The sequence below is a fragment of the Rhinatrema bivittatum genome, chromosome 8, assembly GCF_901001135.1.
Source record: "Rhinatrema bivittatum chromosome 8, aRhiBiv1.1, whole genome shotgun sequence".
Lineage (NCBI taxonomy): Eukaryota > Metazoa > Chordata > Amphibia > Gymnophiona > Rhinatrematidae > Rhinatrema > Rhinatrema bivittatum.
The window spans coordinates 131,224,387-131,239,950 of record NC_042622.1 but is presented as its reverse complement, the minus strand read 5'-3'; the positions used below and the strand labels follow the sequence as shown (position 1 = coordinate 131,239,950).

General features: G+C 45.6%; 1 protein-coding gene across 1 annotated transcript in view; it reads left to right on the top strand.

The window, feature by feature from the left end:
• CACNA1B (calcium voltage-gated channel subunit alpha1 B) overlaps positions 1 to 15,564 on the top strand; it is a 1,161,590-nt gene that overhangs the window by 1,099,070 nt on the left and 46,956 nt on the right. The window contains exon 40 of the mRNA XM_029613506.1: positions 1,255 to 1,362. Coding sequence (XP_029469366.1) covers positions 1,255 to 1,362 — 108 coding nt within the window. The remainder of the gene's footprint in view (positions 1 to 1,254; positions 1,363 to 15,564) is intronic.

The following is a 15,564-nucleotide window of genomic DNA, read 5'->3' as shown; positions in this document are numbered from 1 at the left end:
ACCACACAAAATTTTGTGGGTTTTTCCTATCGTTTCGTCAGCCCCCCGAAACGCAACGAAATAGGAAATATCGTCTTTATTTCCTATTTCGTTGCAAATGAATGCACATCCCTACCCAAAGCGCAGTTTTATGTGCAAAAATGTGCATTTTGAAAATTTTCCCCGGTGGTATGCGTGTAAAAGTACAGGTGTCCTTTTAAGCGCATTTGAAAAAGGTGGTCCTGGGGGCAGAGCTGGGGCAAACAAACTATGTATATGCCAAAAGTATGCATGTAAATGTAGGTGTAGGTAGGCAGATGCATGCCGCTCACAGTTCCATGCACATATTTAAGTCTGCTTTGAACATTAGAGCTGAAGTCTATGTGTACTTTCTGCACATGGCCTTCAGCCTTCTTTATATACTTCTAGGAGCTGAATTAGTCTTAGAGAAATCTGAATTCTTTGTTGCTTTGAAACTTTTTTAATTAGACCAACAAAAGTTACAGTGCAGGAGCTTTCAATACTACACAGTTCCCTTCTGCAGTGATGACTACTTTGATGCAAATTTTCAAAGCTAGTTATCCAGGTAAACTGAAAATGCACTTAAAAATATGAGCAAGTTGTATAGTGCACTTCCTTTTAGCCACATTAAAAAGGCACGTCTATAAGCATCTTTAGATCAAGGGAAGGAAAACAGCACGCGGCATTTGATTTTCCAATGTATGCATGCTATTTTCCCCCATCCCCACTTCCCAATGCCTGCACAGATTGGAGGTGCAAAATACACAGACACTTTTACTGCAGGTACTTTGCACTTGTTGATTTGCAAAGAGAAACAATGCAGGTAGTTTGTCTTTGAAACTTTTCTTCAAGTAACCCTTCTGTAAATAAAATGAACCATTGACCAGGTAAAGTCTCTCATTGTCCCACATGTGAGACCCGCATAAAGGATTCATACAAAAGGTCAAAAACAAGAGCCTATTTGTAATTTGAGTAAGCAGTGGAAATATCAAAACTTGCATTTGATAAGTTGGTTTGGGAGGTGATGAAACGAGACCGCACTAGCCTCTCTACAACCACAGAGAGGAACAAAGGTGGTGGTGTGGGTGTCTGTTGAAGAACCCGGCATATAAGAGCAATAGGAAAGTATTGTTAATATCAGTATAGGGAAGTCACGTATCCACCTACTGGAAAATAAGAAAAAGGTAGATAATGCAGAAGAAACTCACTTTCAATCATCTTCACCTCTGTTTATTTGTTTGTTTTTCATGCCAGGAGGTGTAAACCAGCATCAGTGTGATGCTGAATTGAGGAAAGAAATTTCTTCTGTATGGCCCAACCTTTCCCAGAAGACACTGGATTTGTTGGTGCCTCCTCACAAACGTAAGTGACCTATGTGCAAAGAGGTACAGACCTGGTTAATAATCCACAGCGATGGATAATCAGCTCTTAAGGGTGGAGTCCATTCAAAGTAAGCCAAGATGTTTGGATGTCTGGAGCCACAACCAGAGTCCATTCCTTGCTGTAGGAGTGAATGCATATGTATCCCTTCTCTGAGGTAGTTTAAGTTACCTGGATCAAGGGAAGAGCAGTTAAGCATAGAAGAAATGCTATGATAAATCCTTGCAGGTTTGCTCACCTGGAAGAGGGTATGACATGGTCCCAGGAGTCCTTCAAATACCACACCCTAGTCTCCCCACACAGATTCTCTAAGCAGTAATGCGTCCCCTTGGTTCAACGCATCTCAATACATTGACACCAGGCTTTTCTATCTTTATGTTTCTGTTTATTATTTCTTGATTGATCACAACTTATTACATTTATAAAACAGAGTGATGTACATATCAAATTAAAATAAGGACTAACAAAATAAAACTAGTTAAATATAAAAACAACTTTTACAATTAATGAATAAAATAACAATAAAACACAGAGCAAGTAAAACATATTAAAAACCAAAAAGAAGGCAGAATAGTCAATAACACAATCATATTAAATGTAGATAAAAGTGTAAAACTAAAAAGAATCAGAATTCAAATGAGGAAAGGCTTGCCAAAACAGGTGGGCCTTAAGGACCTTTCTAAATTTCAAGAAATCTCTCTCGAGGCAAATGCTAAGTGGTGAAGAATTCCAAAAAGAAGGGGATAAATAGGAAGGAAATCAAAATAAAACACTTGAAATAACACTGTAAAGTGGATACCCACAAATAACAATAAGAGGGAACAAGGGAAATCACAATTCATTGAAACACATTCTATAAAAGCAGTCAAATATGAGATAGTATTAGTCACCTACAAAAACTGTCTGATTACTTCATTTAACATTTTTACCAGCAAATGTTTAGCATAAATATGAAAATGCTAGGTACCCTAAAATGGTTAGGGCTAGATTTTAAAAGCCCTGTGCGCCGGCGCACCTATTTTGCATAGGCCGCCGGCGTGCGCAAAGCCCTGGGACGCACGCAAGTCCCAGGGCTTCGTAAAAGGGGCGGGAGGGGGTGTGTCCGGGGGCGTGGTATGGTGACGGACCCGAGTCCCCCGGCACTGCGGCCTGCGCTGGGTGATGCTGAGGCGGCGCGAGCAAGTTACGCCTGCTTCCAGCAGGCGTAACTTGCACAACAAAAGGTAGGGGGGGATTTAGGTAGGGCTGGGGGGTGGGGTAGATAGGGGAAGGGAGGGGAAGGTGGGGGGACATGGAAGGAAAGTTCCCTCTGAGGCCTCGGAGGGAACGCAGGCTGCCGATTTTGCGCAGCCTTGCGCACGCCGCACCCGGATTTTATAAGATATGCGCGGCTACGCGCGTATGTTTTTAAGATCTACCTCTTAATGTCCATAAATGTGCACATAACATTCAGTCACCATTGGGGCCTGTACTGAAATTACTTAGTGACAAATTGAGGGGTTATTTTTCTGTGTCTTTTATTTTATACACACTTCTCATCCAGCTAACTAGTCTCTGGCTTTGAAACACTCTGGGGACAATTCCCAACTTGCTCACAGCTCCTCTGGACAAATCCTTGAACAGAACCATCCCACCTTAGCAATGCAAAAGAGTCAGAATATTCTGTGAGCCCAGGCAGACCTAGTGGGTTATTTTCATCTTTTCCAGAGCTGTCCTTCAACTGAAGTAGGCGGAGAGAGGCATTAAACTACCTTGCAGCGTATACATCCCTCTATCGCAGTGTTTCCCAACCAGTGTGCCGTGGCACACCAGCTAGCCTTCGGACCAGATCAAGTGTGCCATGAAAAAGTCACCACTGCCTGATTCTCAGATCCAGGCCAGCACCTGGTCTCTGCTCTCAGCACCTCACGTCAAGAGACACCAGCGGTGGCTCTTAAATGTGTAGAAGCTCCTTTCTGAGCACATTCATAGTCACGCATGCCTCTTCTTCCTAGCTACAGCTTGAGCCCTGGAGTCTGACAATTAATGGATAGCTGGACCCTGCTTTGTGTATCACACTGATTGCACATAACACTTCCTCATATTTCCCCTTCTGAGCCTACTCCTTTGAGTCTTTTCAGCCTCTGTCCTATCCCCGGGCTGAATGAGATGGTAAGAGTGTGCTATGAGCACTGGATAGGCTTAGTGGTGGGATCAGCAGCAGCAGAGGAGCTCTGGCAGTGACATGCAGCTGCCTGTGCCACACCAACATCTCCTTTCTCCTGCTTTTTTTTTTTATATAGAGAGGGCTGGTTCATCATGATGGGTTCATGTGTGACCCCCTCCCTCCCTTTGTTTTAAAATTTGGAAGAGAGACTGGTGGGGCTTTTAGTGCTTCCCTGGCTCTTCTTTTGGCTATATGAGGCGTCTCCATGTCCACACTTCCTGCTCAGTGGAGGTCAGTGTGCCACATAACATTTTTGTCAAAGTAGCTGCACCTTGGGCTTGAAAAGGTTGAGAAACACTGCTCTGTTGACATTGATTACTTAGCTGTTGTTTTCACAATTGTCAGTGTGCAGCATTCAGATACTCTGTCAGTCTAATCAGGTGGATAGATGCAGACACTTCCCTCCAGTTTCTAGATTAGTTTGGAACAGCTGGTAAGCAGTTTCTGCAGCTCCTACCAGCAGGAAAACTGACTCTCCTGGTCCTTCACAGCAGTTCTCATCCTCTCTCTCTCTCTCTGCCCTTAGCTGCCCACTTCTTTTGTTGTCATTTCTCATTAGTGCTGAAAATCTGCAGCTCCCATAGGTTCCTGGGGGTCAGCTTACTCCATGTTTCTCCATGCAGCAACTCCTCTCCCTTCCAGCTAATTTCTTTTGCCTGTTAACCCTTTAGTGGTGGATTTAGTAGACAGCAGTTCAAAGATATAAAAGCAACTGATTTAACTCCAGCTTTATTTTTGCTCAGCCGGGACAAGTTTCAAGCTGAATGCTGCATAATCTTCAGTTTTTGCCATACCTCCGTAATTCTTTCTTGCCATGATGCTAGGGCAATTAGAGACCCCAGGCTAAGTAGAACTAATCTGAAGCACCCTCTAAGAGGGAGGAACCCACTTTGGCTTCCTGTCCTAGTTCTTTTTCCTGGTATAGTATAAGCTCAAGTGAGGCAGCTAAGGCACCTTCTGGGATCCGGGTCACATATAATTTATGCTGAAGAGTTTCTGCTCAGCCATGAGGTGTCCTTTGAAGGATGAGTTAAAAGTTAGGGAGGTCTGGAGTGGCTTGATGATAGAGAGCTGTGGATCTGTGAGGTTGTGAACCATCATTACTGAAACTGCACATACAGATTGCAGAGACGTCAGCTGGGCTGTTTTAACTTTTGAGTATTGGATGGAAATTCTGAATACAGAAAGGGATGGTTCATCATGATGGGTTCATATGTGACCCCTTGCTCCTTTGTTTTAAAATTTGGAAGAGAGACTGGTGGGGCTTTTAGTGCTTCCCTAGCTCTTCTTTTGGCTATAGGAGGCAAAATTTGAAATTTAGCTACATTTTTCCAATATGAACCAGACTTGTATTATAGAACCTGGGAAATATTTAGATACACATTGGCCAAACTAGGAAGTAATGTCTCTACCTCCTAAGCCCTTCCTAAAATGTCTTCCCAATGTTTTATCCAACTCTCCCCCCAACTGAACAAGCCTACATGTTTCAGTTTTATACACCTCGTCATCTTCACTCAGATACATGCATTCACACTTGAGTTTTTAAAACAGTTTCTTCTGCATTTTTAAGTAATGGGAAGTAACACAGTAGTATTTACTAAATTGTATACAGAGTCGAAGAAAGGGGCAATATAGCTAGACATGCCACTTGGTCACAATCATTGCGCTTGGTTTGTGAAAATGTCCCAGTTCCTCTGGAAATGTACTGCAACAACAAATCTGGAAAAAAAAATTCAGAAAATGTGTTGGTGGATGCCTATACAAAATAGCTGTGATACTGTTGCCATGCAATCAAAGCAAACTGTGACTTTCTTCTACAAAGGAGGGAAATACCTATTGTCAGTATCACTGGGGCATTCTCCATTTCAGAGCTTATGGTTTGCTGTTAGTGATAAAACTTTGATGAAGTCCCCAGCATAGGGGCGGATTTTAAGAGCCCTGCTCGCGTAAATCCGCCCAAAACCGGGCGGATTTACGCGAGCAGGGCCCTGCGCGCCGGGAAGCCTATTTTACATAGGCCTACCGGCGCGCACAGAGCCCCGGGACTCGCGTAAGTCCCCGGGTTTTCGGAGGGGGCGTGCCGGGGGGCGTGTCGGGGGGCGTGCCCGAACCGCGCGGCGTTTTCGGGGCGTGTCGGGAGCGGGTCCGGGGGCGTGGCTACGGCCCGGGGGCGTGGCCGCGCCCTCCGGACCCGCCCCCAGGTCGCGGCCCGGCGCGCAGGAGGCCCGCTGACGCGCGGGGATTTACGCCTCCCTCTGGGAGGCGTAAATCCCCCGACAAAGGTAAGGGGGGGGTTTAGACAGGGCCGGGCGGGTGGGTTAGGTAGGGGAAGGTGAGGGGAGGGCAAAGGAAAGTTCCCTCCGAGGCCGCTCCGATTTCGGAGCGGCCTTGGAGGGAACGGGGGTAGGCTGTGCGGCTCGGCGCGCGCCGGCTATACAAAATCCATAGCCTTGCGAATAGCCTACTTTTGTTTGCGCCTGGAGCGCAAACAAAAGTAGGCTATTCGCGCGCCTTTTAAAATCCGCCCCATAGTGTTCATGGTGACTTATGTGTAGCTCCATTTTCTCTTCCTGCATCACCCTTGGTAGCAGAGGTAGCCCTTGTACCCTTGTACATTTCAGTAAATCCTGTGAAGAGGCAAATAGTGGTCCATTCCAAGCTTGATCTGAGCACCTTGCACCAGACAGAATCTGGAGAGAGAGTGCAGGAAACAACTGTCAGCATATTACTGGTCAGCACTAGCTCCCTCCTGATCAGAGCTACCTACCTGGCCAAGTCGAGTAGTGTTCCTAGGTAGACTATGAGAATCACCCAATTGGAATCTCCACCCTAGAGACAAGTCAAATTCCAGCAGCATGAGTACCACAGTTTCTCCCTCTCTCAACTGGAGTAGAAAGAAGAGTCACCCAAAGTCTTTGGATGTGGATGAAAAGAAAGCAGTTAAGGGAAAGCAGTTAAGGGGTGGAGAAGGGATCTGTCTCCACCAGATAAAAAGGGATATTAGCTCACCACTGCAGTTACCCCTTAGCTTCTTGAGTAAGAGTTGGAGGCTGTCATGGTTTCTCCATCCCAGTTTCTCATCAATTTTGTGTAATTTTAAACCATTCTGGACTTTTAGAACTACAATGTAAGGTACAGTTTTAGAATCTGAGGAGCATCTTGATGTCCACTGTAACACCTGCTGACCTAAATAAATAAGTATTCAGATCCCTGAACCTGTTAAGGTATTCCTCTGGAAGTTTTTTATGATGCAGGGTTGGCAAGTGGAAAAATTATTTTAAAGCTTATGATTCGGAGGACTAATGCTTGTGTATAAAGGATCCCAAAAAGAGGAACATAGGGGAACAATACCTGGTGAAAATGAGGGAGACAAAGAACGAAATCAGAAAAGCAAAAGGCCAAGTGGAAGAAAGGATTGTCCAAGAGATAAAGAGAGGTGACAAAACATTTTTTAGTTATATAAGAGAAAGAAGAAAAGCCCAAAGTGGTATAGTGAAATTGAAAGGTGATGAGGAGCAATGTGTCGAGACAGACAAGGAAATGGTGGAAATATTAAACAAATACTTCAGTTTGATGTTCACTAAAGAAGACCCTGGAGAAGGACCGTTGCTGATTGACAAGACCATAGAAGGAAATGGGCTAGACACAACTTCTTTTACAGAAGGATATGTATGGGAAGAGCTAGGTGTTGTGTCCGTCGGTTCCCGACACCCTCTCTCCGCCCTCTTTACCTCTTTGGCGACTCCCTCTTCGACTGCGGGAAGATTGGCTGCTGCGGCGTCCTTTTGCCGAAGTCCTCTGGCGTCCCCGGACCAGCTAGATGCTGCAATCCACCATGTTTCCTGGAGGCCTAGGGGTGCACGCGCGGTGCGGCCCCGACTGAAGTACTGGCGATGGCGCGAACCTTAGGGGCGTCCTCCTGAGAGGACGTCACCCGCGACGGATATATAAGGTCTTAGAATTTGATAACAGATTGAGTTAGCAAAGGTTATGGTACACGGGTTATTCTACCTAAGCTACTCTGCCTCCTCGGACTTACCAGGGGTACCTGCTCCTCAGGGGCCTCGCTCTCTCCTTTGTTTTTCAGGTGACAGTCTGGAACCGGTACTCGCTCCTCGAGGGACCTCGTTCCCAGACTTGCTCCGTATTCTCTTCTGCCTGGAAGTCATCACTGCCAACTACATCAGTGAGTTACCATCGCTCTCTCAGAGCTTTTCCTGGAACCAGATACTCGCTCCTCGAGGGCCTATACATTCCAGCTCCTAGGCTTCTATGAGACATTGTGTGAGTGTTACCATCAGGTTCGGTACATGAACTCTGCATACCCTGCCTACTCACTATATTTCAGTTTTTCTACAGCTCAGCCTCCAGGGATCACTGTTCCAGTATCTGAGGGACTACAGCCCAGCCGGGCATTCCAGCTCACTACTGCCACCTCTGGTGGTTCAGTATACTAATAAAAGAACTAGTGTGTGTCTGTCTCCTAACTCTGAGCGTGACCAGCGGTCCCTCTTGGGATCTTCCCCCGGGGGCGTGGTCATATGCCACTGGTCCAAGGATCCACCCACAACTCTCCTAAATAGCAAAAGAGTGCTAACTCCCTAGCAAACTGCTACTCCTAACAGATTGCTAACTCCCAACAGATTGCTAACTCCATGGATCCAGCACAACTCAATGCCTTGCAGGCCATGCCATACCGGGCCTGGCCCAGCGCATTATGGAGCAGCAAGATGCCTTGGAGAAACGTACTGCAGCATTTCATCAGCTACACACACAGAAGGTTCAAGACACAGCCTCCCACCAAGAAGGTCAGTCACCGGAGGTAACATTGAAGACTGCTGTACCACTGGCGGCTCCAAACCGCTTTTCCGGAGAAATCCAGAAGACCCGGGGCTTTTTGAACCAATGCTGCATGCACTTTTCCTTACAGCCGTCTCTATTTCCTACAGCTCTCTCCAAGACTACCTACATCCTTTCTTACCTGTATGGTAGGGCCCTGTCTTGGGCATCCACCTTGTGGGAATGCAAGGACTCTATTTTGCAGGACATAGAAGGATTTATGGACTTGTTTAAATCCGTTTTTGATGACCCTGCTCAAACTTCTGTAGCCGGTTCTGCTTTAGTGGATTTGAAGCAAGGCAACAGATCACTGGCTGAATTCGCCATAGAGTTCAAAACTCTTGCGGCAGAACTTCGCTGGGACCCCAAATGTCTCAAGACTCTCTTTTGCAGAGGCCTGGATAACCGTTTAAAGGACGAGCTGGTTGCTCGCCAAACACCTGACTCGCTGGACGAATTAATAGCCTTGGCCACACGGATTGATCACCGGCTCCGGGACAAGGTGAAGGAACTCTGGCCTAAGGTGTTATCTGGGTTGAAACAGGCTAGTGCTGTCTCTACAACTCGGATGGTTCCAGTAACCCCTGCTGCTGATACAGAGGAACCTATGCAACTTGGTCATGGATGCCTGACTTCCAAGAAGAGAAGATTTTGGAAGAAGCGCGGCCTTTGCATGTACTATGGTCAGCCCGGCCACGATGTCTCTACATGCTCCACTCATCCGAAAGCACAGACAGGCCAAAGTCCTACAGGAGGACTATTCTTAGGCCTTACTGCACCCTCTCTTACGTTCTCTCTCCCAGGCTCCTTGACCTACGGACCAGTCACGGTTCAGACTCCTGCCCTGGTGGACTTAGGGGCAGGAGGCAACTTCATTCTCAGAAGTCTAGTGGAATATTTGAGAATCCCCCTCATCAAGTTGAAAAACCCACTACAATTATCCTCCATTCATGGAGAGCCCTTACCGGGAGATGTGACTTGCCAAACCGAATCAGTTACTCTTCGCACTGGAGCTCTTCATATGGAATCGCTCTTCTTCGTACTGGAAAGGGCCGTGCACCCTATCATCCTGGAGTTACCCTGGCTGCAAGTGCACCAACCCCAATTTGACTGGACATCTCTGGATCTCTCTCGCTGGGGCCCAAAGTGTCATGGGAATTGCCTTAAGGAGATCTCTCCTATTGTATGCATGCCTACGACTCCAGCGATGCCAGGACTGCCTGCCCAATACGCATCCTTTGGGGATGTATTCTCCAAAGAAGCAGCTGATATTCTTCCTCCACATAGGCCCTATGACTGTGCCATAAGGCTGAAGTCTAAAGTTGAGCCTCCGAAAGGACAGAAGTACTTTCTCACAGCTTTTGAGAATAAGGCAACATCAGAAAATATGGAAGAAAATCTCCAGAAGGGCTTTACTCAAACATCAGAGTCGCCTGCTGGTGCGGACATTTTCTTTGGGGGAAAGGTAGATGATACACTAACCAGCAAATGTTCTTCAATATCTCAATACGAAGACAATACACTAACCAGCGAATGTTCTTCAATATCTAAAGACGAAGACAATACATGACCAGGGAATGTTCTTCAATATCTCAAGACGAAGATGATATAACTCCTAGTGAACTATCTTCTATATCTCAAGACTCACTTATCAACAATATAGAAGACGAATTAGAACTCAAAGTCACAGAGATTCTGGATGTTTGTAAAAGGGGCAAGATTTTTGAATACCTTCTAAAGTGGGAAGGTTTCGGCCCCGAAGTGATCTCTTGGGAGCCTCAGACCAATATCCTGGACAAAGAGATGTTTCGTCAGTTCCACCCCGCGCATCCTTCAAAACCTAAGCCTGGTACCCGAAGAGGAAATCGGCCCTTGAAGGGGGTACTGTTGTGTCCATCTGTTCCTGATGCCCTCTCTCTGCCCTCCTTACCTCTTTGGCGACTCCCTCTTCGACCGCGGGAAGATTGGCTGCTGTGGCATCCTTTTGCCGAAGTCCTCCAGCGTCCCCGGATCGGCTAGACGCTGCAACCCGCCATGTTTCCTGGAGGCCTAGGGGCGCGGTGTGGCCCCGACTGAAGTACTGGTGATGGTGCAAACCTCAGGGGCATCCTCCTGAGATGATGTCACCTGCGACGGATATATAAGATCTTAGAATTTGCTAATAGATTGAGTTAGCAAAGGTTATGGTACACGGGTTACTCTACCTAAGCTACTCTGCCTCCTCGGACTTACCAGGGGTACACGCTCCTCGGGGGCCTCACTCTCTCCTTTGTTTTTCAGGTGACAGTCTGGAACCAGTACTCGCTCCTCAAGGGCCCTCGTTCCCAGACTTGCTCTGTATTCTCTTCTGCCAACTACATCAGTGAGTTACCATTGCGCTCTCAGAGCTCTCCCTGGAACCAGATACTTGCTCCTCGAGGGCCTATACATTCCAGCTCCTGGGCTTCTATGAGACATTGTGTGAGTGTTACCATCAGGTTCAGTACATGAACTCTGCATACCCTGCCTACTCACTATATTTCAGTTTCTCTATAGCTCAGCCTCCAGGGATCACTGTTTCAGTATCTGAGGGACTACAGCCCAGCCGGGCATTCCAGCTCACTACTGCCACCTCTGGTGGTTCAGTATACTGTCTAATAAAAGAAATTGTGTGTGTCTGACTCCTAACTCTGACCTTGACCGGTGGTCCCTCTCGGGATCTTCCCCGGGAGTGTGGTCATCTGCCACTGGTCCAAGGATCCACCCACAACTCTCCTAAATAACAACAGATTGCTAACTCCCTAGCAGACTGCTACTCCTAACATATTGCTAACTCCCAACACTAGGAAAACTGAATATGGACAAGTCCATGGGGCCAGATGAGGTATAGCTTTGTTTAAAAAAGGATTGGATAAGTTCTTGGAGGAAAAGTCCATTACCTGCTATTAAGTTCACTTAGAGAATAGCCACTGCCATTAGCAACGGTAACATGGAATAGACATAGTTTTTGGGTACTTGCCAGGTTCTTATGGCCTGGATTGGCCACTGTTGGAAACAGGATGCTGGGCTTGATGGACCCTTGGTCTGACCCAGTATGGCATGTTCTTATGTTCTTATGGATACTTCGAGAACTCAGAGATGTCCTGGCGGGTCCCCTAAATGACCTGTTCAATAGATCCCTGGAATTGGGAGTGATGCCACGAGATTGGAGAAGAGCAGTTGTGGTCCCGCTTCATAAGAGTGGTAGCAGAGAGAAGGCTGGAAACTACAGGCCCTGTTAGCCTCAACTCGGTGGTGGGAAAACTAATGGAGACGCTACTGAAATAAAGGTTACTGAACTATCTACAATCCAGTAATTTGCTGGATCCGAGGCAGCATGGATTCACCAGAGGAAGGTCCTGTCAGACAAATCTGATTGATTTTTTTTTTATTGGGTGACTAGAGAATTGGATCGAGGAAGAGCACTCGATGTCATCTACTTGGATTTCAGCAAAGCTTTTGATACTGTCCCACATAGGAGACTTGTGAACAATATCAGAAGCTTCAGAGTGAAAACCAAGGTGGTGGTATGGATTACAAACAGATTGACAGATAAGAGACAGCATGTAATGGTAAATGGAACCTACTCTGAAGAGCGACAGGGATCGATATTGGGACCAGTTCTGTTCAATATCTATCTTTGTGAGCAACATTGTGGAAGGGATGGAAGGTAAAGTTTGTCTATTTGTGGATGATACCAAGATCTGCATCAGAGTGGACATGCCTGAAGGAATAGAGAGAATGAAAAGTGATTTATGAAAGCTTGAAGAGTGGTTGAAGATTTGGCAGCTAGGAGTCAATGCCAAGAATGCAGAGTCATGCGTCTGGGATGAGGTAATCCAAAAGAACTGTATGTGATTGGGGGGGGGGGGGGAGGAGGATGTGTATGGACCACGAGTGGGATCTTGAGATGATAGTCTCTGGCGATCTGAAGATAGCAAAGCAATGTGACAAGGCGATAGCTAAAGTCAGAAGAATGCTGGGCTGCATAGAGAGAGGAATAACCAGTAAGAAAATGGAGGAGGTCATGCCCTTGCACAGGTCCTTGATGAGGCCTTACCTGGAGTACTGTGTTCAGTTCTGCAGCCCTTATCTCAAAAGAGATAGAGACAGGATGGAGGTAGTCCAAAGAAGGGCTACCAAAATTGTGTGGGGTCAGTATCAGAAAACCTATGTGGAGAGACTGAAGGACATGAATATGTATTCCCTGGAAGAGAGGAGGCACAGGGGTGATATGATAAAGATCTTCAGATGCCTGAAAGGTTTTAATGATGTATAAACGTCAAACCTTTTCCACTGGAAAGAAATCAGTAGAACTAGGGGTCACAAAGTGAAACTCCAGGGAGGACGTCTCAGAACCAATGTCAAAAAATATTTCTTCATGGAGAGGTGGTGGATATCTGGAATGCCCTTCCAGAGGAGGTGGTGAAAACCAAAACAGTGAAAGAATTCAAAAGGGCATGGGATAAATAGTGTGGATCCCTAAAGGCTAAAGTATGGAAATGAAGAAAAGAGTGCATGGAGTAACTTGCTGGTGCGGCAGTTACTACCCTTTAACTAATAAGCCTTGATACTGTTGATGCAACTCCATCATTGCTCTCTGCTTCAATGGCAGGGGGAAAAGGGGAATTGGATTCATACAGCAATCAATAAGGGCCCCGACTTTTACGGTCTGGGGAAACAAGTATGGGGGTAACTTGCTGATGCGGCAGTTACTACCCTTAACCAATAAGCCTTGATACTGTTGATACAACTCAAACATTGCCTTCTGCTTCAACAGCAAAGTATAATGGGGAATTGGATTCAAACAGCAACCAATGAGGGCCCTGTCTATTATAGTGTGGGAAATTGATAAGCGTCGGGTAACCTACAAGGCGCAGCAGATGTTATCATAAGCTTACTAGGCAAACTGGATGGACCATTTGGTCCTTTTCTGTCATCATTTCTATGTTTCTATGTCCTCTCTGGCAAAAGGAAATAGTACTGTACATGAATCAGCCTACCAGAGAATTGCAGTGGACAAGACATCAGGGATGGTTTAGGCCAAGATAGACTTGATATAGAAATACAGAAGGAAGAGTCAGTAAAGTAAGTAACTAAATGTTTAATCGCTCTACTGCTGAGCAAGGAGACTCCACTATGTGAGAAAGTGAGAGCTATGAGGTCTATATTCAGAATGTTTGTATCTTCCACAAACTGAGATACACATCACTTTATGCAGCAATCAATTTGGTTTATGTATATATCAGCTGCCTCTTGGGGGTGGAGGGAGAGGGAGAAGGAGAGGGGGAGAGAGAGAGCACTGTAATAGGGAGAATAGGACGCTATATATATATCTAGCACTGTAGATGGGCACATTTAACTCAGGGTGGGTTTGGGGGGGTAATACACAGAGAAATTAACTGCAAATGTGAAATCACTGAAGAATTTCTATCATTTGAATTAATGAAAGGTACAACAAGAGGAGTTGATGTATATGATGCAATCTCTAGCTGTCTTCTACGTTTGAAGCTCCCCTGGAGAGAAATGGTAAATGTCACCACAGACAGATCAGTAAATTTAACTGGTAAAAAGGTTAGACTTCTCAAAAGAATAGAGGACAAAGTAAAAGAAGAGGACCCAACACAGCAAATAATATTTCTACACTGTATTATACATCAGGAGGCACTATGCAACAATGTCCTGCACATGGAACGTGTTATTCACATAGTAGTGCATGTAGTGAACTATAGTAGATCAAAGGGACTCACTTATTATAAGTTCATCTCCCTTTTTGATGACACAGATGTTGAACACCTCTTGGTCACAGCTAACCAATACAGTTGCAGACAATCTCTGCCCTATCCAAACTCGAGTAATCAACCCAGCAAATAGCAATAAAAAGCCCTGGTACATATCAGAGCTCAAAACCATGAAACACTACCTACGTAAGCTAGAAAAAAGCTGGCGTAAAGATCCCTCACCAGCCCAACAAGCAAAATTCAGAACCTATCTTCACACCTACTGTGAAGTGATAGACAAAACCAAAAGAGATTTTTACTCCCAAAGAATTCACCAAATCCAATTCAATGCTTGAGCCATATTTGAATTTGTCTCAAATTTAACTAAAACTCCCAACACCACCACCCCTGACATAGACAACAAAGACAATTGCGAAAAACTTTCCTTATATTTCCACAATAAGATACATAAAATCATGTCATGCTTCCCTGCCCTGTCCTTTCCACCCAATACTCAAGCAACAACAAGGATGTTGCCACTTCCATAGCCTCCAATACCCAATTATCTATCACCACTGCCAAACTTAACTCCTTCGAGAGCACTACTGCCATAGAAATAGAATCCATCCTTAAGAAAATCAAACCCTCTACACACCCATCAGACACCATTCCCACCAAAACCCTTCTCACCATCCCTAACATCATATCTAAACCAATCTCCAGTATCATCAATAGATCCATTTCCCTGGGCACAGTCCCAAACCAACTCAAACAAGCCATCATAAAACCCATTATAAAAAACCCCTCCCTCGACCCGGCCGATCCTGCCAACTTCCACCCCATCTCCAATCTTCCCTTTATATCTAAAATCCTAGAGAAAACCATAAACACTCAACTCATCAAATACCTAGGTGAAAACAACCTCCTCTTCCCCTCACAATTTGGGTTTCGCAAACACTACAGCACGGAAACACTCTTCATCTCTCTCTCTGACTTCATACTGAAAGCTCTTGACAAAGGCCAATCATATATCCTTGCCCTCTTGGATATTTCCTCAGCATTTGACACAGTTAACAACAACATCCTACTAAAACGCCTCCAAGAAATCGGCATTTCTGGCACCCCCCTCCACTGGTTTCAATCGTATCTCTGCAATAGACAATACAGAGTAAAATGGGGAACTGTAAATCAAAACCATTTAACGACGCAAGGCGTCCCCCAAGGTTCTTCACTTTCTTCCACATTGTTCAATATATACATTCTTCCCCTTTGCTACCTCCTATCAGAACTTGGGCTTCCACACTTCATATATGCCGATTACGTACAGATCCTCATACCTATTTCTGACACCCTGTCCAATGCCTTGAAAACATGGGAATCAGCCCTCACCTCAATCGGCTC